We start from the raw sequence: 23967 nt of genomic DNA, 5'->3' as shown, positions 1-23967 counted from the left end.
CAGATCCTGGAAATCTGGGCGGATTATGCAGATACTGGCACCTGATTTCCACAAGCCACGCGGGTCCCAGGAGTAGCTGGGATTTATGCCACAGCTCTCCGGCCGCAACTTCTGACTTGGCACACCGCAGCCTTTCAAAACCTGGGGACTCACTGCCCTGAGACTCGGGGCCTCCGTCCCCATCTGTTCAGAGCTGGCAGGCCGGGGGCACCTGGAGAGAAAGGCTCCCGAGGCCCCGGTCCCCAGACTCACCACCAGCTCCTGCCTCTTGCTGTCTAGGGCCCGGCCGCCCTCGGGCACCGTGTCGTCCTGGGTCAACCGGGTCTCATACTCTGCCAGTGCCTCCCAGCCCTGCCGCAGGCTCATCTCCAGGCGGTTGGCCACGTCCACCCTGATGACACGGGTCAGGAGTGAGGGGTGCCCATCTGGCTCCACGGTGCCACCCGACCTGCCCGCCACCCGCCCACCACACACTTCTCCTGGGCCAAGTCCAGCAGCTGCACCAGGCGCTCGTATTTGCGGTTGGTGTCGTCGACCCGGGTCCTCAGCAGAGGTACGCTTCCGCTGCCCGGGAGGGCCTGCATGAAGTCCTGGCACTCAGCCGTGCTGCGTGCCTTCTCGGGCTCGATCCGCAGCAGCTCGTTGGTGATGTTCTGTGGGGACCAGAGCCCCTGGAGTTGGCCACAGCCCAGCAGCCCCCTTCCCTCCAGGGGCCTTGTGGGACAAAGGAAGCAGCTGAGGAAGCCTGAGCCCTCCCTGGGGAGCCAGCCCGTAACGAGCACCCCGGGGAATTGTGACGCAGGGTGTGTGACAACAGACCTCCTGTTCCGTGCACGTCACGGGGATGATTTCATCCGTCTTTGGGGGCGACCCCATGAGGTGGGGTGCTTTTTCTCTCCCCATTCACAGGTGACCCTGTGACCACTTAGGAAGGGATGCGGCATGACATGGCCATGCCCCTACCCCGTGCCCGTCGTCCTCTGGCCTTGACTGTCTCTGAGGAAACTGAGGCCTGGGCTTGAATAGCAGGTCTGCGGTCAAGCAACCAGCACGCGGCTCCGGAACGCTGAAGCGGCGTGTGGCCCCGTGCGGCTGGGGCCGGTCACTAGTGTCATCAACACTGCCACAAGCCCACGAGCGGCAAGCTGTGTGGGGGCAGCATGAACCTCGCCTGCCCTTTCTCCTGGGACGGTGTCTGGGGCACCAGGGCTCCGGCACCTCCTCGGTCATCAGCCTAGCACAGCTCCCCTCACCGCCATCACTCAGGACTTCTGGTGACATGTGGCAGGTGGTCCCCGTCGAGCACCAAGGCGCCCCCGTGGGGATGAGACCAGTCTGGCAGTACCTTCAGGTCCTTGGCCCGTTCAGCGCTGTCCTGCACAGCCCGGCCCTGCTCCAGCGGCAGCCGGAGGATCCCCGTGATAGCCTTCTCCTGCCGGTCCAGATCTCTGGCCACCTTGTCCAAGCCAGCCAACAGATGCCGCCCCTGCTGGTCGGAGGCATCTGCCCGAAGGAAATCGCAGTCAGGTGGCAGCGGGGGGCTGGGGGGAGCAAGGCGCAGGGACAGGGCCTAGGAGACCAAGCGGGGCCTTCTGGGGCTGCCCCAGCCTCCCTCACCCCTGCCTTGCCTGTCCCCTGCCCTTCCAACTGCAGCACAGACCGCCCAGAGCCTGGGACAGTGGCCCTGGCACCCACCTCCAGGGCTCTCTGCCTTCAGCACCTCATGCCGCTGCTGGAGTACGTTCCTGCTCCTGGCCGCCTTCTGCCGCACGCTCCGGTACTGGCTGCCCAAGCTGTGGGTGCAAACATGGGCTGGGGGCCTGGGGCAGCCCACTGCCCCCTGTGCTTACAGACCCGGGACTCCAGGTTGTGGCTGGGTGTGGCCCAGAGAAGTCACAAGGCTCGTGGAAGTGGTTTGAAAAGTTAAAACCCGGCAGACATGGAAAATTTGCTATAATGCGGCTCTTTGCTTCTGGAGGCCTGGCATTGTGACTCAGCCTCTTTTCTTCATACCAGGTTTTACTATCTAAAGTCATCGTTTGTTCCTTTGTCTTCCCCACCAAGACATTACTCCTGAGGTAGCAGTACACAGTAGGTGCTCAGTAAATACGTGCCGAATGGATAGATGAAGGCATTCCTGAATCACTCATTTAACAAAGGGTTCTTGGGTACATACTTTGCATGCACCAAGTACTGAACGAGGCCCTAGCGACAGTTAAGTCCCCAGGAGCCCCTCCCCACATGAGACTGACACACAGGGTGATGATAAGGGGCAGAATGTGCAGTGGGAGAAGGTGCTGGACCCAAGAGTTGGCAACGCTTTTCCTGGAGCCAGGGTGGAGGGGAGCAAGCTCTTCACAGAAGAGGTAACCAAGGAGCTGTCTTAATTCAAGAGGCCTGAGCCAACCAGACCTCGAGCAGGTGTCTGGGCAGAGGGAACAGCATATGCAAAGGCCCAGAGGCACCTGCAGAGAAACTGCTCGCTGGCTATGCCGCCTACAGCCTGACGTTCACATGTGGCAGGTCAGCCTGGCCAAAGGGGTCTGCTCCTGTCCCACTTGAGCCCCCAAGGGGGTGCAGGTGGGGGGGGTGGTAGTTGCCTCCTGAGGCTGAGTCAGGATGCCAGGGCTGTGAATGGTGCCTGAGGGGCCCAGAGGGTGGGGCCAGTCCACGCCGGTTCCCCGCTTGGCCTTGTTACCTCTCGGCCAGAGCCAGGGCCTCGGGGTCAGTCGGGGGGATCACGAAGCAGACGGCGGGGGCGGTCAGCTTGTTGCCTGTGCTGTCCGTGAGGTCCCAGCTCTCCCCGTTGTTGCTCTGCAGGGTGTAGCTGTAGCCCCGTGAGATGAGGCCCTGGCAGGGGCAGGCCAGTCAGAAGGCATGGAGAGAGCTGCCCTGGCCAGTGACCAGGGGGCCCAGTTGCCATCTTGCCCCACCGCCCGGGTCTTAGCCCATCTCTGTGGCCCTCCCCAAGACATTTCAGCATAGAGACTAGGGAGGGTGCAGCTGCAAGGGGATGTGTTAAATTTGCTGTCTCAACATCTGCTTGGATTTCCCTTTGGGGAACCCCCCTTCCCACAGTCCCCGACTACTCAGGCTGGACATGTGGTTCAGGCCCGGCCAATGAGAGAATGGCACCTGCCAGCCACAGTGATTGGTTTAGGCAGGACGCCGGACTTAAAGCTGGTAGAACAGAGGAGCAGGGCAACTGGTGGGGTTCTGCGGGGGACTGATAGAGTGACCCCAACCACAGAGATGGACACAGGTTCCTAGAAAACACTGGTGTGAGGCCCTGAATCCAGCCTTACAACTCCTAAGACCTTTCAGTGACACGAAAGGGGCAGCTCTGGGCCCAGCCCGCCCAGGGCTCCAGGGGCACCTGTGTAGCAGCTCACCTGGTCGCCCTCAAAGTCACAGAGCGCCTCCACAGGGATGGGCTTGAGCGGCGTCTCCCGGCGGTACTTGAGCGGCACCACCTGCTGCCCTCGCTTCTGCAGGCCCCGCACCACATGCTCGTACTTGTCCAGAGCCTTCTCCTGGTCCTGAATGAAGCAGGGGGAGGGCCGGGGTGAGACACGGCCTTCCCCAGGCCAGAGGTGCAGGGAGGGGTGTGGGGAGGCCCTCGCCGGGCCCGTCACTCACGTCCAGCTCCCGCAGCAGCAGCTCAATCTGGTACTGGTCCTTGAAGTCGGGGCTGTATTTCTGGTTCAGGTCTGAGTCCACCTTGCACAGCAGCTCCTGAGCGGCCTTCACGTCCCTGTGGAACTAGGGGACACCAGATGGCCCTCTTACGGATACAATCCGGCTATGGCTGCAAGCTCGCGCCCAGGCAGGGCCGTCCCTGCCCCACTCTCCACAGCTCAGAGACCCCCCTCCCCCAGTCGGCTTCCGGGTGGCCTCTTGGACCAGGGCCCCTCCCACCAACCCCCATGAGGCCACCTCCAGGACGTACTAAGTTTTCATGCATACATACCGTTAAGCTTTCGGTTCTTTTCTGTTCCATTCCTCTCTTTGGGCTAGGGACACCCTGACTTAAATGCTACACTTTTTAAAGTCCCGATACACAGAAGACAAGCCTTGCCACTTTGCTCTAGAAATTTCTCCTGTCCATTTTCCAGTCCATCTGCTCTGAAACCGCTCCTGGTCAGCTGTCCCCTGGGATGTGACCACGAACAGGACTTAGGGATCCCTGTGAAGCTCACAGCCCAGGGGGGTCTAGACACTGAACCAGGAGTTACAGGAATGCCACCTGAGTTCCAGAGTCCCCAGTCCTCAGAATCAGGTGACCAGCTCTTGTTAAAAATACACATTCCTTGGACACCTGGGTGGCTCAGTTGGTTAGGAGACCGACTTCAGCTCAGGTCATGATCTCACAGTTTGAGTTCGAGCCCCGCGTCAGGCTCTGTGCTGACAGCTCGGAGCCTGGAGCCTGCTTTGGATTCTGTGTCTCCCCCTGTCTCTACTCCTCCCCTGCTCACACTCTGTGTCTGTCTCTCGATAATAAAAAAATGTTATAAAAAAAAACCCCACATTCCTATGGAAATCAGACAGTAGCCACCAACGAGGAATGGGGCAAACACAGTGTGGTCTGCCTATACAATGGAATACAATTGAGCCATAAAAGGGAATGCAGTTGTGATTCATGCCATGACATCGATGACCCTCGAAAACATGAGGTTCAAGCGAAAGAAGCCAAAGACACCAAAGTCCACATAACATGTGAGTCTAGTTTCACAAAATGTAGACTAGGAAAATTCAGAGAGAAAGAGCAAGGGGGCTGGAGGAGGGAGAACGGAGGGGTTGTTTCATGGGTGCAGACTTCTTGTCTGGGGGGTTCTGGAAACCTTTCCAAGGTGAAGGCTGCACAACACTCTGAATGTTAAGCCACTGGACTGTGTGCTTAAAAGCGGCTAAGGTGGCAAATTTCACATTATATATAGTTCATCAAAATGAAAACCCCACACTCATTCCTGGGCTGGTCAATCAGATTCTCCAGTCCTGTCCTCCAGGGAAGACAGACCAGGGCCCAGCAAGCTCGGGGGCACACCCACGTATGCCATCAAAAGCAGGGGCACTGGGAGGCTCCCGGAGGAATCAGAGCTGAGGCCACGAGTAAGCCAGGTAGGCACTGAGTGCTCCCAGCAATGGTGCTTCAGGGCTGGCGGGGTACCTGGTGGTAGTCTTCCATGTATTTCAGGTGACTCTCCTCACAGATGAGCAGGTTCAGGTACTCCTTCCAATCTGCGTGCACAGCCTCCATGTGCGCCTGCCAAGACAAGGCGGGGGGGGGGGGGGGCAGGTCACTGCTTGGCAGGGTTCTGGACCAGAGAAGGGTGGGGAAGGGGGCATCTCCCTGGATGTGGCTCCCACAGAGGCACCCAGCTTCTTCTTGGGCATGGGAGGAGAGGGGACATGGTGAGGAACCAAGCAGGGTTGCCGTGTTCGGGTACTTGGGCTGTGCACTGCACAAGGAATAAGTAGGGCCTGCATCTTCCTAAAGTGGTGCTCTTAAAAATTCTCACAAAGGCACTGTAGAAAATTGAATGGTGTCCCTCCCCTCCCCAAATTCATGTCCACCCAGAACTCAGAATGTGACTTTATTTGGAAATAGGGTCTTTGCAGGTGTAACTGATGAAGGATCTCAACATGAAATCGTCCTACATTTAGGGTGGGCCCCAAGTTCAATGACTGGTGTCCTTATAAGAAAAGGAGATGAGGGGCTCCTGAGTGGCTCAGCAGTTAAGTGTCCAACCTCGCCTCAGGTCATGATATCACGGTTTGTGAGTTCAAGCCCCAAGGCAGGCTCTGTGCTGTTGGCTCGGAACCTGGAGCCTGCTTCAGATACTGTTGTCTCCCTCTCTCTCTGCCCCTTCCCCACTTGTGTTCTGTCTGTCTGTTTCTCTCTCTCTCAAAAATAAACATAAAAAAATTTTTTTAAAAAAAAAAAGTAAAGGAAAGGAGATGAGGGGAGCCTGGGTGGCTCCATGGGTTAAGCGTCTGACGTCAGCTCTGGTCACGATCTCGTGGTCCGTGAGTTCAAGCCCTGCGTGGGGCTCTGTGTTGACAGCTCAGAGCCTGGAACCTGCTTTGATTTGTGTCCCATTCTTTCTGTCCCTCCCCCACTTACACTCTGTCTCTCAAAAATGAATAAATGTTCAAAAAATATTTAAAAAAAAAAGAAAGAAAAGGATATACAGACACACAAGGGAAACAGTTATGTGACAACAGAAGCAGAGATATGAGTGAAACAGCCCCAGGCCAAGGAACCCCAAGGACTTCCAGCAAGCACTGGAAGCAAGGAGAGACACAAGAGGAGTCTGTCCTTGAGCTTCCAGAAGGGACAAGCTGCTTGCCAACACCTTGACTTCAAACTTCTGGCCTTCAGACTGTGAGACCATAGGTTTCTGTTGTCTATTCTTTTTAAAGTTTTTTTTTTTTTTTTTTCAGTAATCTGTACACCCAACGTGGGGCTTGAACTCATAACCCTGAGATCAAGCGTTGCACGCTCTTCTGACTGAGCCAGCCGGGAGCCCCAGTTTCTGTCATTTAAAGCCACCCAGTTTGTGGTGATTTGTTAGGGCAGCCCCAGGAAGCTAGTACAAGGCACACTGCATGGGCTTGAGAAGTCCAGGGGCCAAGGGCAGGATGTGGTAAAGGGGAAGACAATGAGACCAAACATGGTCAGACTGAGCAAGTAAAGACAGCACGACGGAGCAACAGAGACACAGGATTCAGGACCCTCATCTTGGGGGCTGCCTGAGGCCACCCTGGAGGAAGCACCCCTTCCCAGGGCACACGCACCTCAATGGAGTTCCTCCCAGGGTGCTCGGCGGCCAGCAGCTGGTCCCCCTCGCTGTGCAGCTTGTTAATTCTCTCCTCTTTGGCCTCCAGGTTGCGGTTGATGAAATTCTGCATGGGGGGCGGTGGGGGGGGGGTCAGCACTCAGGGCCCAGCCGGCAGCCCTGCACCCCCTCCCAGCCCCTCCCCAGATGCCCCAGGCCGCTGGGCCCACCTCATACTGGCGCCTGCGGCTGGGGTAGTCAAGGTTGCGGTCACTCCAGTCATACTGCATGCGGCCCTTGGCCTGCTGGTCCAGCCAGTACAGCTCGTTGGTGCAGCGCTGCATGTAGTCTCGCAGCGTGCTCAGGTGCTGCTGCCGTGCCTGCGACGCCGCCTGCGGCAGGGGGTGGGGGACAAGGACGGGGCTGAGCCTCCCTCTGCACCTCCCCCAGGGCCCAGCTCTGGCCCGCGAGCAGACAAGCCTGGCTCGACGCTTCCTGGCCGGACCCCCTCGGACAGGTGCTCAAACAGTTGGTGCTCAATAAATGTGAGCATTAGCAGCTTCCACTTTTGTCTTTGTCACGATCCCCGTACAGAAGGCTGGGAGGACAGTAGCAAACTGCCACCACTTTCCACGTGAGAAGGGGTGGGTGTGGGGCGGGGAGGAGAGGGATTGGGGAGGGATGTTTGCTCAGCAAACAGGGACAGTAGCTAACATGTCCATGGGGCCCGCCCTGTGGCAGGACCGCGGTAGGGCCTTCTCCCCAGCTGAGGCCATCCTAGGAGACAAGGGCTCGAAGGAACTCCGTTTTTGTACACGTGAGGAAACCGAGGCTCCAAGAGGCTAAGTAGCTCTCTCCAAGTGTCCCCACCAACACGGGATTGGAAGCGTCTGCCCCAGAGCCCCGGCATCCTCACATCTGAGGTGTCTGAACCCTTGCAGCAAGGAAAGATTTATACATAACTTGCACAGTTTTATTTCAATTTCTTTAATTTTTTTTTTTTTTTTTTTTTTTTGAGAGAGAGAGAATGGGCACGAGCAGGGGAGGGGCAGAGAGAGGGAGACAAAAGATCCAAAGTAGGCTCCACGCTGATGGCAGAGCCTGATGTGGGGCTGTAACTCACAAACTTCAAGATCATGACCTGGACTGAAGTCAGACACTTAACCGACTGAACCACCCAGGTGCCCTAACTTGTGCGGTTTTAAAAAGAACACATTCTTGGGGAGCCTGGGTGGGTCAGTCGGTTGAATGTCTGACTCTTGATTTCAGCTCAGGTCACGATCCCACAGTTCGGGTTCGAGACCCGCATCAGGCTCTGTGCTAACAGTGCAGAGGCTGCTTGGGATTCTCTCTCCTCTCTCTGCCCCTCTCCCGCTTGCTCACATGCATGCTCGCTCTCTCTCAAAATAAACATTAAAAAATAAAAAGCACATTCCTTAAGGATTTTGAAGAGGGAAACAGGAAACTTTTTCTCAAGCACATGGCATCATACTTGGTGGACACAGAAGGTGCTTAATAAAGAAATAAAGCAGCAGATTGTAGGACGGGCCATACCCATGGGCTCCATCAGGGTTTTCCATGAGCACAGAGCAAGGTGGGATGCTTCTCAGGTAGGGACTCAGGGTACCACCTCCTTCCCACTCACCCCTCTTGTTCTGTTTGAAACGTTTACTGCCCACGCCTCCTGTGTCCACAGCCCTGACTGCCCAGCCCTCCTCCCTCCCCATTCCCTGGGGGCCTCGCTCACCAGCAGTTTCTGGTACTTGGCCTGGAGGTCGCTGTTCTCCTGCGGATAGAGTCGAGGGAATGGGTTGGGGTGGGGGCTGCAGGCGTGAGCCCCTCCCTCCCCGGGGCCAGGCCCGCTCCACCACTGTGCACACCTTGCCCCCGTCCTTGGCCAGGTGGGGCCCGATGGCCTTGACCTCGTTGTGGAAGATATTGTGGTGCTCCACCTGGTGATCAACCAGCGGCAGGTCTGTCCCAAAGTTCTGGCTGCTCAGTTTGTCCTGGGAGGGTGGAGAGGACCGGCAGAGGGTGGGCGAGGGCCGGGGGACTCACAGCCTCCCCCTCCCCCCCCAAGAACCAAGGAGGGAGCCAAGGGTCCCTGGGAGAGATGCAGGGAGACACTGTCCCCTTTACCACAGTGTCCTCTCACTGAATCTCACTGTCATCTCCGAGGCCCACATGGTTGTTTCCAGTGCACACGTGGGGAAACAGAGGCCTGGCCCAGGTCAGCCCACTGAGAGAAGACCACTGGCTCCAGCAGCCACGCTTCTCCGTGGCGGAGGGCATAGGAAGGACAGCAGCCGGCCGCTCCTCCTAGCCAGCCAGGACCCCAACGACCAGAGCTGGAGAACAATTGCAGGACGGTCCCCATCTCCACCACTTCTGCTGGGTGACCCTGGGCGAGACGCTACACCTCTCCGAGCCTTGCCCTTTTCCCCGATACAGACGTCGGGAAACATCAGGAACACCACCCTCAGAGGCAGGACCGTGGTACCCATCCCGTGGCGGGGTCCACCCCACACACAGCTGAAGCCTGGGCCGTACCAGCTTTTCATCCACCAGCGCCGCCCAGTTGACCTGGGGGTCTACCTCCTTCACCACCAGGTTGTATATCTGCTTGTGTTTCCCGCGGAGGTTGGTCACACGCTCCTTCAGCTGACGGATGCTGAGTGGGGAGAATGGCCATGCTAGTCAGCGGGGCCGGTTGGCAGGCCCTCCGCCCGTGTCCCTTCCCCCAGCAGGGGCCTCATACCCCAGACCCCGGCCTGGGGCTTTCTGCTTAGTGGCCTGGAAGCACAGGATGACCCGAAAGCCTTGGGTTCCAGTCACTAATACCCTCCCTCATCCTTCCTTCCCCTATCAGCGTTTCCCCAGGGCCTACAGTGTGCCCAGAACCATAGAAGGTTCTGGAAGAAATGATCAGGTTCACTGCTCTCTGGAACCCTCCAGCGAGCGGGAACCACAGGGGTGGTGTGGACCGTGACAGGAACAGCACAGGGGGTCGTGGGGGCATCAAGAGACCCTTGCCCCTGCCAGGGTGGGGAGTGCAGAACAAGGTGGGAGGCACCGTGGGTGCCGACCTATCCACATCTGAGCTGAGGGGAGAGCCATGAGCACGGGAAGCTGGCTGGGGCGTCAGGCAGTGTGACAGAGTGCTCAAGAGCATGGAGGTTAGACAGCATGGTGGTCAGGGAGCTGTGGTCACACTATGACCAGAACAGCCTGGGCCTCAGTTTCCCTGACTACAAAATGGGTTGTCATGAGGATAACACGAAGTGTTTGGCATGTGTGTGGCACCCACTTAGCCCTCAGTAAACCCTGACTTGGGCTCTGGGATGCTGAGCAAGCCTGCAGTCCTCCTGCCCTGGGTCAGGAACGCAAAGCGGAGGGGACCTACTCTTCGGCAATCATGTCTCCTTGGGGATGCTTCATGTGCTTGGCGATGGCCGCGTCCGCCTCCAGCACGTACAGTAGCTTCTCGGAATCCGACACCTTCTGCAGGGTCGTGTCCCGGTGCTCAGGCTGTCTGCCCTCCTGCAGCCGGGCCAGGTCCTGTGACAGTCAAGACAGAGAGGCAGACAGCAGATGGGGATTCAGTGGGTGTGGGGGGGGTGGGAGGATAAGGAGGAGAGAGCCAGCACGGGGCCCCCTGGTCCTGCCTCGCCTCTCCTCTGCCTCTCAACAAACAGCCCAAGTGCCCACTTTTGGGGGCTCTGAGACACAGCTGCGAATGAAGAGGTACAGCCTTGCTCAGCCCCATCAGGGAGACCACCAGGTAAACAGATAAACCTCACAAAGGTGACTACAAGTTCGAACATGTCAGTGTTTCCCAAGGAAACACACCAGAGGTTGAATAGCGGGGACCTGCTTTTGTTTTTTAGTTTTATTTTTGTGAGACAGAGAAAGAGACCACACATGTGCACACGGGGGAAGGGCAGAGCAACCTACATTCAGCTCAGAGCCCCATGTGGGGCTCCATCTCATGACCGTGATATCATGACCTGAGCTGAAATCAAGAATCAGAAACTTAACTGACTGAGCCACCAGGTGCCCTGGGGACCTACTTTAAGATCCAATGGTCAGTGAGCCTCCTGGGAGATTAGGACACCAGCTAAGAACTAAGGATGAAAGAAAAGAGTGTTCTAGGCAGAGGGAACAGCCTGTGCAAAGGCCCTGAGGCAGGAAAGGGCAAGCATGTGCCTGGAAGGCAGGCCAGAGGAGGAAGTGGGAAGGGTGCCAAGCAAAAAGGCCACTCTGTATCCTTAAAGGCAATGCCTTAGGGCTCTACAGGGTAGGAGCGGAGCCTAGGAGGGCAGTGCAGTCAGGAGTTGTGACAGGGCCAGGTGGGAGCTGAGGGTGGCTGATGCTGGGGTGGCATCTGCAGAAATGGTGAGAGTAAACAAAGGGTGGGTATTTGGAAGGTACAATCAGTGTCGCTGATGAGCCCAGGGTCTCTGCTTGTTTAGGGAAGAATAACGAACTGGCAGTCAGGACAGCAGGTGTCTAAACATAGCCTATGAATTCACTTAGTCAACATTCCTGAAGCCCAGCCACATGCTGTGTGGGGCTCCAGAGACCCCAGGCCAGCGGGGAACGCCTGTGCTGAAGACAGACCGGAAGTAACACGGGGAGCCCCCAGAGGAACCAGTGCCCTCCCCAGCTGGGCCTCAGGGCCCCCCTTGCTGCCACGGGGATAAGGAAGAGGCGTCCAAGTGAACTGAGGAATTTCTCAGCTCTAAAAAGATGGATCCACCGACAGGCTCTGTCAGGGATGAGCCTTGGGGACTGCAAAGCAAGAGAAGCCAAAGGCCACATGGTATAGGGCTGTGCTTGTGTGAACTGTCCTGGATCAGCTAATCCATAGAGACAGAGAGTAGATGAGCGGTTGCCAGCGGCTCAGGTGGAAACAGGAACTAACAGTAGATGAGCACAAGGGATCTTATTCGGGGGTGAAAATCTTCTAAAACCCATTTATGGAAATGGCCGCACCACTCAGTGAAGTTACTAAAAATCGCTGCATCGTAAACCTGGAACGGGAGCATTTTGACATGTAAACTCCGCCTCAGATCAGCCTGTTACAGAAGCAAAAGTGAGTGGAGGTGATGTGGTGCCTGGTCCAGAGGGCCCTCGGAGGAAGGAAGAAAAGGTGTTCAGCCCATGTGTCCCCGCCCAACTCCAGGAAGACTGAGGGGCGAGTGGGGCCAGGCGCCCGGAGGGGCTTGAGTCTGGCCAGTTAAAAAAAAAAAAAAAAATACAACAAAACATCACGGCTCTTGGCTTGGATGGAATTTTATCCACTCTATCATTTGCAGCAGACCTGCAGCTCTCCTGGGCACTTACAGTGTCAAAGATTAATTTTGCAAAAGGGGGAAGTAAATTAATCATTACCTCATTCGTGCAAGTGCTGTGTGGGAATGCAGACCTGCTTGAAACATGGCAGCTGGGATGAGAAAGAGAACATCTAGCTGAGAGATGCCATGTAGGAGTTCAAGAGTTCACAGTCGGGCAAAACAGATCGATGGTGATAGAGGTCAGCCTGGTGGTTACCTCTGGGGGATGTGGATTGGGAAGTTCACAAGCCAGCTCTCCAGGACATGTTCTCTATCTTCACCTGAGCAGTAGTCACACGGTTACTTTCTATATACCTTACAGAATGGATAGCTCAAGTAAAAGGTTTTTACAAGTAAAAACAAATTATACGGACTGACGTATCTAATAAATTACACATGGCACCTGGGTGTCTCAGTCGGTTAAGCATCTAACTCTTGATTCGGCTCAGGTCGTGATCTCACTGTTCCTGAGTTCAAGCCCCATGTTGGGCTCTGTGCTGACAAGTGCAGAGCCTGCTTGAGATTCTGTCTGTCTCTCCCTCTCTGCCCCTCCCCTGCTCATACTCTGTCTCTGTCGAAAATAAATAAATGTTAAAAAAAAATTTTTTTATTAAAAAAAATTATACGCGTGCTGATGGTCAGATGAGTGATAAAGCAAATCTAGCAGATGGTGGAATCTGGGGAGGAGAGACATGGATGCTCTCTGTGAAACTCTTTCAACTTCCTCCACTTTTAAAAGTTTGGCATAAAAGGTCACATGTGGTCATGTTGTACGATTCTGTTTATATGAAATATACAGAAGTAAATCCATAGACACAGAAAGCAGATTAGGGTTTCTGGGGGCTGCAGGGAAGGGGAACAGGGAGCGACTGCCTTTGGGTATGGGATTCCCTTTGGGGGAACAGAAATGTCTTAGAAACAGACAGACGTGGTAGGGGTCCAAATACCACTGACTTATATCCTTTAAATGGTTAATTTTATGTTGTGTGACTCTCACTGCAATTTAAGAAAACAGGAAAATTCAAGAGAACTTTTGGGTAATTAAACAGTGATGTTTTCTTCTGAGAAATGATAGGAAGGAAGGAAAGAAGAAAGAAAAAGATTAGTTCCTATGGTCATCAGAACACAGTTTCTTTTATCAGGTCTGTTCATTTGAAGTTAAAAAACAGTTCAGAATTATCCCCCAAGCACATCCTTGTTACCATGAGTCATTAAGCAAATAAAATCAGAGCACTAGACCCTCCTATTCACACATGCACGCCCGCGTGCACGCACGGGAAAAGGTCAAAAGATACACCAAAATGTTAATAGCTGATCAATTTCTCTGGTGGTGGAATTATACATGATTTTAATTTGCTTTGTTATACTTGTTTGTTGGTTCTGAAATATTTGTAACAAACCCATATTCCTTTTATTAGGACAAAATTAGGACACACCCAAAAAGCTGTTTTCATTTAGGAAATAAAATAGCACGACACCATATGAAGAGAGGAGTAAAGATTCCTGGGTGGCTCATTGGTTAAGTGTCTGACTTCGGCTCAGGTCATAATCTCAGGGTCCTGAGTTCAAGCCTCATATCGGGCTCTGGTGCTGACAGTGCAGAGCCTGCTTGGGATTCTCTCTCTCCCCTCTCCCCCTCTGTCCCTCCCCTGCTCTGTCAAAATAAATAGATAAGCTTAAAAAAAAAAAGATTAAGGGGCATCTGGGTGGCTCAAACTATTAAGTGTCCGAAGAGTTCTAGCTGTGGCTCCCTCTCTCTGCCCCAACCCTAATGCTGTCTCTCTCTCTCCCTCTCTCTCTCTCTCTCTCAAAAATAAAACAAAAGGGGAAAAAAATTAAAAAAAAAAAAACACAAAAAAAAACGACAGAGGAGCTGGGACAGAGCTGCGGCCTGAACAAAAAGCTAGCAGCGGGGGAGGGAGGCACTATGGCAGGTAAAGGCGGTGGACAGGCAGGTGGACAGGTGGACAGGCGGAGCACAGGAGAGGAGCCAGGGGAGGCCCCTGGCAGGGAGCAGAAAGCTCCACTTGCCTTTCCTGCCTTCTGTCCCCACACCTCCATCTCTCACTCCCAGCTGCACCATCCCTAGCCCACCCCGTCCCTCAGGTGTCTGGGCTGCCTGTGGATCAGCCCTTGGGTGGGTGGACACCTGCATGGTCACAGGGGGGGACAGCTCCCTCATGACCTGTCCACCTTCCATCCCCAACTCCGCTGGAACCGCCTCTCGGTCACGCTCCTGGGTAGGGATGCAGATGAAATACAGACCGTCCAGTTAAGTTCACATTTCAGATAAATGAGGGATAACTTTGTATTATAAGTATATCCCATAGTGTTCTCAAAGTCAAATTTAACTGGATGTTCAGTATTTTTGTTTTCTAAATCTGGCAACCAGACCTCTGGGATGCTTCTGGGGCTAGCTCTGTCACTGACTAGTCACCCTCGCCCTCTCTGAACCTGTTTCTCCAGCTACAAAATGGGTATAAGCTCTACCACACTGGGCTGGTGGGGGGCTCAAAGAGAAGATGATTGGGGGCGCCTGGGTGGCTAAGTCAGCTGAGCGTCCAACTCTTGATTTCGGTTCAGTTCATGATCCCAGGGTTTTGGGGATCAAACCCCACATCGGGCTCTGTGTTGACAGCATGGAACCTGCTTGGGATTCCCTCTCTCTCCCTCTCAAAATAAATAAACTTAAAAAAGAGAGAGAGAGAAGATGATCATCTTGGCAGCTCACAGGTGTGGGGGCAGCTCCAATGTCCCACACAGTACAGACTCCTCAGAAGAGTATGGCTCAGAGCAGTTGTTAGCCCATGTCACAGACGAGGAAACTGAGACACAGACAGGGAACATGATTTTCCCAGCTTTCTCTCCTCTGCAAGAGGAGGATCGCATGCAACTAAGGAGTGGCAGGTGTAGTACAAGAAGAATAAGGATATGATGATAATATTGAGCCCTGAAGTACACCTGTTTAATCTCATCGAATCTTTACGGCAGCCCGGAGGTGGGGATGATCCCTCTTACCCTCTCAGAGGGAATCACATGCACAGAGAGGTAACGTGACTTGCCCAAGGTCACACAGTAAGTGGCAAAGCTGGGATCCCAAGCAGGGCCTGGCTCCTGAGACCACGATTCTCCTCCAGATAGGGTTTGTAAACTGCAGGAACTTGACCCCCAGGGTGGGGGGCACTGATGTGTGCCCATTATCAACAGCAATAATGACGTTTCTCCATCTCAGCACTATTGACATTTGGGGCTTGATCACTCTGTGTGGGGGGCCATCCTGTGCCCTGTAGGGTGTTTATCGGCATCCCTGGCCCCCACCCACTAGATGCCCAACCACCACACTCCCCCAGTTGTGACGGCTAAAAGTGTCTCCAGATGTGTCCACGTGTTCTCCAGGGGCGGGGGACAGAATCCACCCCACCCCCACCCCCTGGTGAGAACCACTGGATCAGCAGAGACTGGCGGCACAGGGGGGCACAGGGGGGCACGGGGGGGCACGGGGGGGCACGGGGGGGCACGGAGGGACACGGGGGGGCACGGGGGGGCACGGGGGGACACGGGGGGGCACGGGGGGGCACGGGGGGCACAGGGGGGCACAGGGGGGCACAGGGGGGCACTCACACTCTGCATCTTGGCCTCTGTGTCCACGATGTTCTTCTCCACCTGGTCGGCATTCTTCTGCAACTGCTCGATCAGATCGGACAGCTCCTTGTTAGAGATGCTGTGGGCACAAGACAGGAGGTGGGCCAGGGTCCCCGCCAGCCTCAGAGGGAGCCCCCCCCACCCCCGCCCTGGGGTGACATCACTAAAGCCACAGAAATGAGGCAGCATGGGGCAAGGGCTTCTATTTTTCCATGTTGGCAGAACACCCTCACTGTGTTCTTTTTTCCCCCTTTTACTGAGATAGAATTCACATACCATAAAATTCAACCTTTCAAAACCTCTAATTCAGTGGGTTTTAGCGTACTCACAAGGTTACACAGCTATCATCGCTATCTAGTTCCAGAACATTTTTGTCACCCCAAAAGAAACCTCATTAGCAGCCACTCCCCATTGTCTCTCCCCCCAGCCCCCACTACTCTACTTTCTATCCCTATAGATTTGCCTCTTCTAGACATCTCACACAAATGCGATCGTATAATGTATCTGGCTTCTTTTACTTAGCATGGTATTTCTGAGGTTCATTCACATTATAGCACATGACATTCCTTTCTATGGCTGAATAAGGTTCCACTGCATGAATAGATCACATTTTGTTTATCTAGTCCTCAGTTGATGGACATTTGAGTTGTTTCCACCTTTTGGCCATTAGGAACCATGCTGCTGTGAACACTCGGACCCAAGTTTTCACGCAAGCTATTGAGGATTAAATATCTGGCACTTTCAATCTATGCACTTGGAATAAACTCTACGGAAACACAATGACATTACTTTCTACCTGGACACTTGGTCGCCTGCACACATCAAAGCCTAACCCTGCCCTCTCTTGCTGAAAAGCGGGCCTTGGCATGTATCATGGTCAAGTCAGAGCTGGGTTAGCACCGAACTGAGACTTGAAATCAGAAGAGTTTTCTGATTCCACGTAGCTTTCCGGGTGGGGTGTTAGAACGGGAGGGAGGTTGTGCAGGCAAAGAGCTGGGCACCTATTCGGTCCCAAAGGTTTGTGGTTATAGTTGCTAAGGAGCGTTACTGATGTGTGCGCAGCCCCGCCTCTATTGTTGTTTTCTTTCAACAAAGGAAGAAACAAAAAACAGAGAGGGAATGCAACTTGGCCAATGTCACCCAGCCAGTCAGTAACGGTCAAGATTAGCACTTAATTCCCCAATCTCCATTGAAAACCCTTTTGTAATGACTCCACAGAGGAGCCCAGGCAGCCCAGAACCCAGAAGTTTCATTCCACCTGCACACATTAAGCGCCTACTGTATGCCAGGCCCAGCACTGCACACAGACAAAGCCTCACCCTCTGAGAGGTCACCCCGCTAGATGGGGAGGAAATCAGCATTTACAAAAATAGTCACAAGATTGAGATAGAGGGCTAGGGATGCTCAGAGGAGCCTCCTGGCTGGTGGGTGGGGATGGGACTGGTCACTGAAGGCTTCCTGAAAGAGGTATGGGGGCTAGGTTCTGAAGAATGAGGAAGAGTTTGGGGTCTAGGCATGTCCCTCGAGGTGGGCCAGCCCAGGGCAGGTCAGGCCACCCCCTCTTCAGAGTGGAATTTCCAGATCAAGGCCTGGGACCCACCTACTGTGGCATGAAACGTTCAGATTCTCAAGCCCTAACCCAGACCCTCTGAATCTGCATCTCCAGAGCTGGGCCCAGGAAGGTGTATTATTATTGCTTTTGCTTATACAGGTTCTCCAGGGGACACTGACACCCCCAGATTTCAGGGTCCACCACTGCAGGTATTACTGGTATGGGTGGGGGGAGAGCCGAGGAGGGGGTCAGAGACTGGCACAGCAAACAGAACCTGTGAGCCTGTCCATCCATGCCTCAAACCCTGCCTGAGAGCCTGCTCTGTGCCAGGCCTGGACACACAGAACCAGGGGAAAGAAACAAGACCCAGGCTGCACCCTCTGCTAAGTCAATCAAGGAGGCAGCCTTTCCTAAAGTAGGGTCCCAGAAACTCCAGTCCTGTAAATCACTCCTAGAACAAAGGCTTTGTCAGTCAAGGCAGTTAGGAAAACCTGGCCCCTCTAGAAGTCCATGAGCCAGTAAAGGCTCTGAGCAGTCCTGCAGCACAGAAAGGTGGTATTCAGCGGAGAAGGCAAGGAAGGCTGAGAAGAAAGGAGTATGTGTAGAGGATCCCAGTAAGGAAGGGCTACCAGGTCATGGGCTGAGCCCAGAACCCCCACGGCCTGGCTTGTCAGACCACGTGGGGAACATGAGCATTTCCAGGCCCCTCCCCACGTAGAACCACTGATCCTCAGCCTGGCCTGCTGCACTCAGATGGAGTGAATCTGAACCCAAAGATTTAACCCATGACTGCTCGAGCCAGCATGGGGAAGGTGCAATGTGGAGTAGGTGGGAGCCTTTGGCCTGGCCCAGCCCCACCTCAGGACATGCGGCCAGCTCCCAAACCAGGCCCTTCATTGACTGGGCGGTGTGAGGAAAGCACCTCCTGGACCCTGCCTTGGGCCCTGCCTGGACCCAGCCAAAGCCCAGCACCACAAGGGGACAAAGGAGGGGGTCAAACAGCCAGTCCCGGGAACCTGGTGTTCCTGGCAGAGAAGAAAGGAGGGTTCAGTGGGAGCTTCTGGCCAGACAGGCATGAGTTCCAAGTCCAGATAGGGCATTTTCTGCTTGGACCATCTCAGGCAAGCACCTTTCCCTCGAGGTGCCTCAGTTTACCCATCTGTTAACAGGAGATGACCACCAAGGCATCACGGTAATTTGACGATGCACATGCTTCACCAGACATCAGGCATGTTCACAGGCACCGCCTCGACAACACCCTCACCCCAAGCCCCTGGGAAGGTTTGTGTGTCACTTTATGGATAGGTTATAGGAAACCAAGGTTCAGAGATGTCAAGGTGCTTGCCCAGCGTTACACAGCTTGTGAATGAGGCTCCCGGACTCTCTTCTCAGGCAGTCTTGTTCCACAGGCCACTTCGTCAGACACTGGGCTCACAGTTCCTCACAGGGGCACTGGGAAAAAAGTCACAAGCCAACCTCCAGCAACAACTGCTGTCCCCAAAATACTACGAGCTCAGATTTACTTTCCACACGCCAGGCTCTCCACTCATTTCTTACTTAATTTTCATGACAACTCTGGGAGGTAGGTGTTGGCCCAGTGGGTAATCATCTTATTATCCCCACTTTGCAGATGTGGAATCTGAGGACCAACGAGTTTCAGTAACTTTCCTAAAGTCACACAGTAATTAAGTGTTAGAGCCAGAATTCCAACCCAGGCAGGCCCCCAAGTCGATGCCTTTAATGACCCCATGTGACAATCCTACAGGACTGCCAGCACATCCTAGGCATGTAACAGATGAACTTACAATGCCAAGTGCCCTAGGCCACAATGGGATATCACTTCTCACCCACTAAAAAGGCAATAATCAAAAAGACCATAACGATTTGGTGACAAGGATACAGAGAAATCAGAACCCTTGCTCACAGCTGGTGGGAACTGTAAAATGGTGGGGCTGCTTTGGAAATTCTGGAAGTTGCTCCCTCAAAAAGTTAAACCTATGGGCGCCTGGGTGGCTCAGTCAGTTGAGCATCCGACTTTGGATGAGATCATGATCTCACGGTTTGTGAGTTCGATCCCCGTGTCAGGCTCTATGCTGACTGCTTGGAGCCTGGAGCCTACTTCCGATTCTCTGTCTCCCTCTCTTTATCTTCCCCTCCCCCGCTCATGCTCTGTCTCTCAAAAAATAAATAATCGTTAAAAAAATTTAAAAAACAAAAACGAAAACAAAAGTTAAACATAAAGTTGCCACATGACCCAGCAATTCCATTCCTAAGTATCTACCCAAAAGAAATTAAAACATAGGTCCACATGAAAAGTTGAATCAAACACAAATGTTCATAATAGCACTATTTACAAGAGCCCCCAAATGGAAACAACACAAATGTTCATCAACCGATGAATGGATACACAAAATGTGGAAGATTCATACAATGGAATAGTACTCAGCATAAAAAGGAGGCACAAACTGACACCTGCTAGAGCGTGGATGAACTGCAAAACCATCACACTGATAGGAGATAGACACAAAATGTCACATACAGTATGACTCCATCTATATGAAGTATCTAGAATAGGCCAATCCATAGAAGCAGAAAGCATATTAGTGGCTGCCCAGGCTGAGTGGGGGCGAGGGGGTGGGCAGGAGGGCCGTCAAATAAGCTCTGAAGGGTTATGGGGTATCTTTTTGGGGTGATGAAAATATTCTAAAGCTGGTTGTGGTGATAGCTGTGTAATTAAAAACCACTTAATTGTACACCTTAAACGAGTAAATGGTACAGTATGTGGGTTATCTCTCAATAAAGCTGATACCAGGGCACTGGGTGGCTTAGCTGGTTAAGGGTCCAACTTTGGCTCAGGTCATGATCACACGGCTCATGAGTTTGAGCCCCGCATCGGGCTCTCTGCTGTCAGCACAGAGCCCGCTTTGGATCCTCTGTCCCCCTTTCTCTCTGTCCCTCCCTTCTTCTCTCTCTGCCCCTCCCCCACTCTTGCATGCTCTCAAAAATAAACATTGAAAAATAAATAAGTAAGTAAATAAATAAATAAATAAATAAAGCTGAAAACAAAAATATTGTCAAGTGCCATTTTTAAGTGATAGGGACGTGTTTCTTCTTCTGCCAACCTCTGAGCCTTCCTGCCTTTTATCCTGTTTTCCATGAAAGCTAGACCAGTTCCAGCCTATGCTCAGCTGTCTGGAAGATGCTAGTTACCACGCAGAGTCCACCACTTGCCCATCGGTGCTAAGCAAGTCACATATAGATTAGTTTCTTTAATCCTACCAGAGCCTGCAGTAGCAATGTTCTCCAACTTTACAGATGGGGAAACTGAGGCACAAAGTGATTCAATAACTTGGCCACAGTGTGATTGCCAGAAAACAAGGAGAGCTGGGGTTCTAATCCAGGCCTCTGGAACACAGTCCTAGCACTTTTGCCTTGTGGGTTTGGATCCTGAATGAGAAGCCCCATAAGATCCTGCATTTTGGCCAGGAGAGCCCGGGGCGGTGTTCTTCTGAGAGCTCAAAGCCTCCTGCCAGGAGTTCAGGAATGTGGGCAGGTCAGGAACCTGCAGGGAGGGGGCACAGATCCCCAAAGGGCTGGGAACTGGCCTGGCAGGTCCAGCTTTTCATCTCACTAATAAGCCCCACCGGGGCAGCCAGATGGGGCATCAGCCTGACTGATGGAGACCAAGATACAGCCCTTCCCCACCACCCCCGTCCAGTCCTGTTGCACCCACAGAGATGACAATCACCGGCTGAGCCAGGAAAGCTGAGGTGCCCCCACCCCGGAAAAGGGAGGCAGGTCTGAGCGACAGGCTTAGAGAGGGACACACCCAGCCTCCTTCTACTTACTCAGAAGTTTAACACGGACACAGGTTCTCAGGACAGTGGCCTTTGGCACTAGAAGGTGTCTGGGAAGCCATCCAGCCCCACCTGCTCATTACACAGATGAGCAAACCATGGCCCTCGGAAGCAAAGGCCCCTACCCAAACTCATAGAGGAGGTGGCCGGTATCTGGAGCCAGATAGGGTTCAAATCCTGACGATGCCAACCATTGGTATAACCTTGGAGAAACTGCTTGATGTTCCCGAACCTCTGTTTCGCCATCTGTAAAATGGGAATAGCCCATCCTCCCTAGTTGAGTGAGGTGGGTGGGGGAGGGTCAGGAACATTTCTAGAAACACCTGAATCGAGTTTCAAAGACCATTGTGGGGTTCATGGACCGAGCTAGAGGTTCAGGGCAGCCTCTGGAGTCCCCAAAGCAGATCAGAGATCATTTAGGTGCACGAGTGGGGTGTCCCTGGCTTCACCAGTGCCTAATCAGTATCTGGTGCCTAGGAGACATTTAAACAGTACTTGTTCAGTGAAGGAACTCAAATTATCCAGCACATCGTAGGGGCCTCATGAATGGTGAGGATGACCATTCATTCACACAACACGTGTTCATTGCACTTGTACTCCCCACGGTGGAGGTGCCATTCACAATGCACCTGAGCCCTCACACTGCTTCCCGAGCTGTGCACACAGACTCCTTTTGCCAGTGGCACTTGGTTCTGTAAAACAGGTTCCTTCTGAAAAATCAGTAAGTTCACAGTGGAAAGGACAGAAGCCATGTCGACAGGGTAGAACTCCCGACACTGGGTACCAAGGAGGACACAAGATTGCTTCCAAGGAACCCTTTCCAATATATGACCTCCACCTCATGGCTGGGAGCCGGCAGACAAGCCCAGACTGCGAGACGGTCTACAAAACACCTGACCAGCCCTCTTCAAAAGCATCAAGGTAACGAAAGACAAGACTGAGGAAGTGTTAGCCCGGAGGAGTCAAGGAGATGTGATTTTGCTAAATGCAATGTGAGGTCCTGGAACAGAAAAAGGACATTAGGGGAAAACTGGGGAGTCAGAAATGAGTCTATAGTTTAGCTTTTTTTTTGTTTGTTTATTTATTCATTTTTAAGAGAGACAGAGACAGTGTAGTGTGAGCAGGGGAGGGGCAGAGAGAGAAGGAGAGAGAGAATCCCAAGCAGGCTCTGCACCATCAGCACAGAGCCTGACATGGGGCCCAAACCCATGGGCCTGACCCGACTGAGCCACCCAGGCACCCCTAGTCTATAGTTTAGTCTTTAAAGAAAAGTTTCCTTCTAGATTTCTGGGTTTTCCGGCAAACCCCTACAGGAGCGGATGTTTCTTGGTGATAGGAATGGCCTCCAGGACAACCCCCTATGGATAGGCAGAGAGGAGGTGGGGTGCCGTGGCCCAAGACCCCACCTGGTAAAGGCTGGTGGGACTCAGGATACAGCTGTCTCCACAACAGCCCCCTCAGCCCAGCCCAGGTGCTGCTGTGAGGGCTGCACAAGCAGGTGGGGGTCACTGGCAGATTGGGGCCCATTTCTCCAGAGAATGGGCCCTCATTTTCTTCACCTGGGCTGAGGAAGCCAGAGTCTGGCAAGGGCCCAGGAGGGCAAGGGTCCTGTCCAAGGTGCCCCATTTATATGGCCTCGCCTGCGAATGAGACTCCTGGCACAAGGAAGGAAAAATGGGGGGCAGGCTGGTCAGGGGGCTACCTGGCATGTCCTCAGAGCCCCTGGGCCAGGTTTGAGGACACGTTGAGGGACAAACAAGGGCTTTTTGGGTCTGAGCCGCAGGCGCCAGCCTGGAACAGGTACCTCTTTGTGTCCAGGATGTACTCAGAGCATTAGAACTGCAGGGAGAGAGTGTGAGAGCCTTAAATGGCATCAGGTACTCCATTCTCTCACCAGGAGTTAGAAACTCAATAACCACAGTCCAACCTGCTTTACAGGTGGCCACTCACAGCCCAGTAGGTCAGCAGCAATGTGGGGAGCTGGTCAGCTGGCCAGCAGGGGTGCTATTCAGAGAAATGGGGACAGAGGTGGCACCCAGGTTATCTAGACACCATAGATGGAGTACATGGGCAGGAAAAGAGAATACAGGCATCTCAGGAGACACTCATCCACCCCCCACCCTCCCCCACCGCTAGGCCCCCTCTTCCCACTTTAATTCTGTGCAGGTGTCCCTCACCCTTTTCCACAGCTCAAGGGGTAGTATGGCCTAAAGATTAAAGCACCCAGAAAGAAGGCAGCTGGCCTGGATTTGAATCCTGTCTCAGTCCTTACTACGTTGTGAATTACTCAGCCTCTCTGAGCCTCAGTTTCCCCATCTGTCAGTGGGGGTCATCACAAAACGCATGCCACCGAGCTGGGCCAGGGGTTAAATGAGAAAATGCTGCTGCATGGGACAGCCCGGGCTCTCTGCTTCCACTTGGGGTCACTGCCCAGAGACCTGGGCTCCTTTTAAGGAGCTGATAAAAGCCAGCAGCCCAGTCCCAATGTCAGAACCCGCTGGCACCGGGAAGCTAAAGAAAGCTACCGTGCCATTCACGCTGATCCTCGTACAAGCCAAGACATGCTCTGGCTCCTCCTTGAGGATGTCGCCTCGCCCAGGCACGGGAGCTTCTCAGGTAACTTCAACATTTGGACATGTGTCCCCCAGTCCATGCAGGGAGAGGCTGGTGTGCATATACAGGCAGCGAGGCTGCTGGGAGGGTGTGGGTCCCAGGCCTGGTGGGGCCGAACTATCTTGGGATTGGGCTTAGAATCAGATGTGGGATTTGAAGGCCGTGGGTGTTTCCACCACAGGGTTTCT

At 53.7% G+C, this 23967-nt stretch overlaps 1 protein-coding gene across 1 annotated transcript in view; it reads right to left on the bottom strand.

Annotated features, from left to right (window-relative positions):
* The window catches only part of PPL (periplakin), a 34088-nt gene that overhangs the window by 7593 nt on the left and 2528 nt on the right, over positions 1–23967 (bottom strand). The window contains exons 2-17 of the mRNA XM_047087822.1: positions 18232–18334; positions 15737–15836; positions 10183–10337; positions 9330–9450; positions 8660–8785; positions 8527–8565; positions 7010–7171; positions 6799–6906; positions 5168–5263; positions 3640–3762; positions 3393–3539; positions 2699–2850; positions 1696–1793; positions 1346–1503; positions 475–653; positions 253–391 (exon numbers count right to left, since the gene is read on the bottom strand). Of these exons, the coding sequence (XP_046943778.1) occupies positions 253–391; positions 475–653; positions 1346–1503; positions 1696–1793; positions 2699–2850; positions 3393–3539; positions 3640–3762; positions 5168–5263; positions 6799–6906; positions 7010–7171; positions 8527–8565; positions 8660–8785; positions 9330–9450; positions 10183–10337; positions 15737–15836; positions 18232–18334 (2006 nt within the window). The remainder of the gene's footprint in view (positions 1–252; positions 392–474; positions 654–1345; positions 1504–1695; positions 1794–2698; positions 2851–3392; positions 3540–3639; positions 3763–5167; positions 5264–6798; positions 6907–7009; positions 7172–8526; positions 8566–8659; positions 8786–9329; positions 9451–10182; positions 10338–15736; positions 15837–18231; positions 18335–23967) is intronic.

This window comes from Lynx rufus, unplaced genomic scaffold, assembly GCF_022079265.1.
Source record: "Lynx rufus isolate CCGP_SWC_20201006 ecotype Redwood Valley unplaced genomic scaffold, mLynRuf1.p SCAF_23, whole genome shotgun sequence".
Classification (NCBI taxonomy): domain Eukaryota; kingdom Metazoa; phylum Chordata; class Mammalia; order Carnivora; family Felidae; genus Lynx; species Lynx rufus.
Note: the sequence above shows the minus strand (reverse complement) of the source record. Positions and strands in the feature narration are given on the sequence as shown.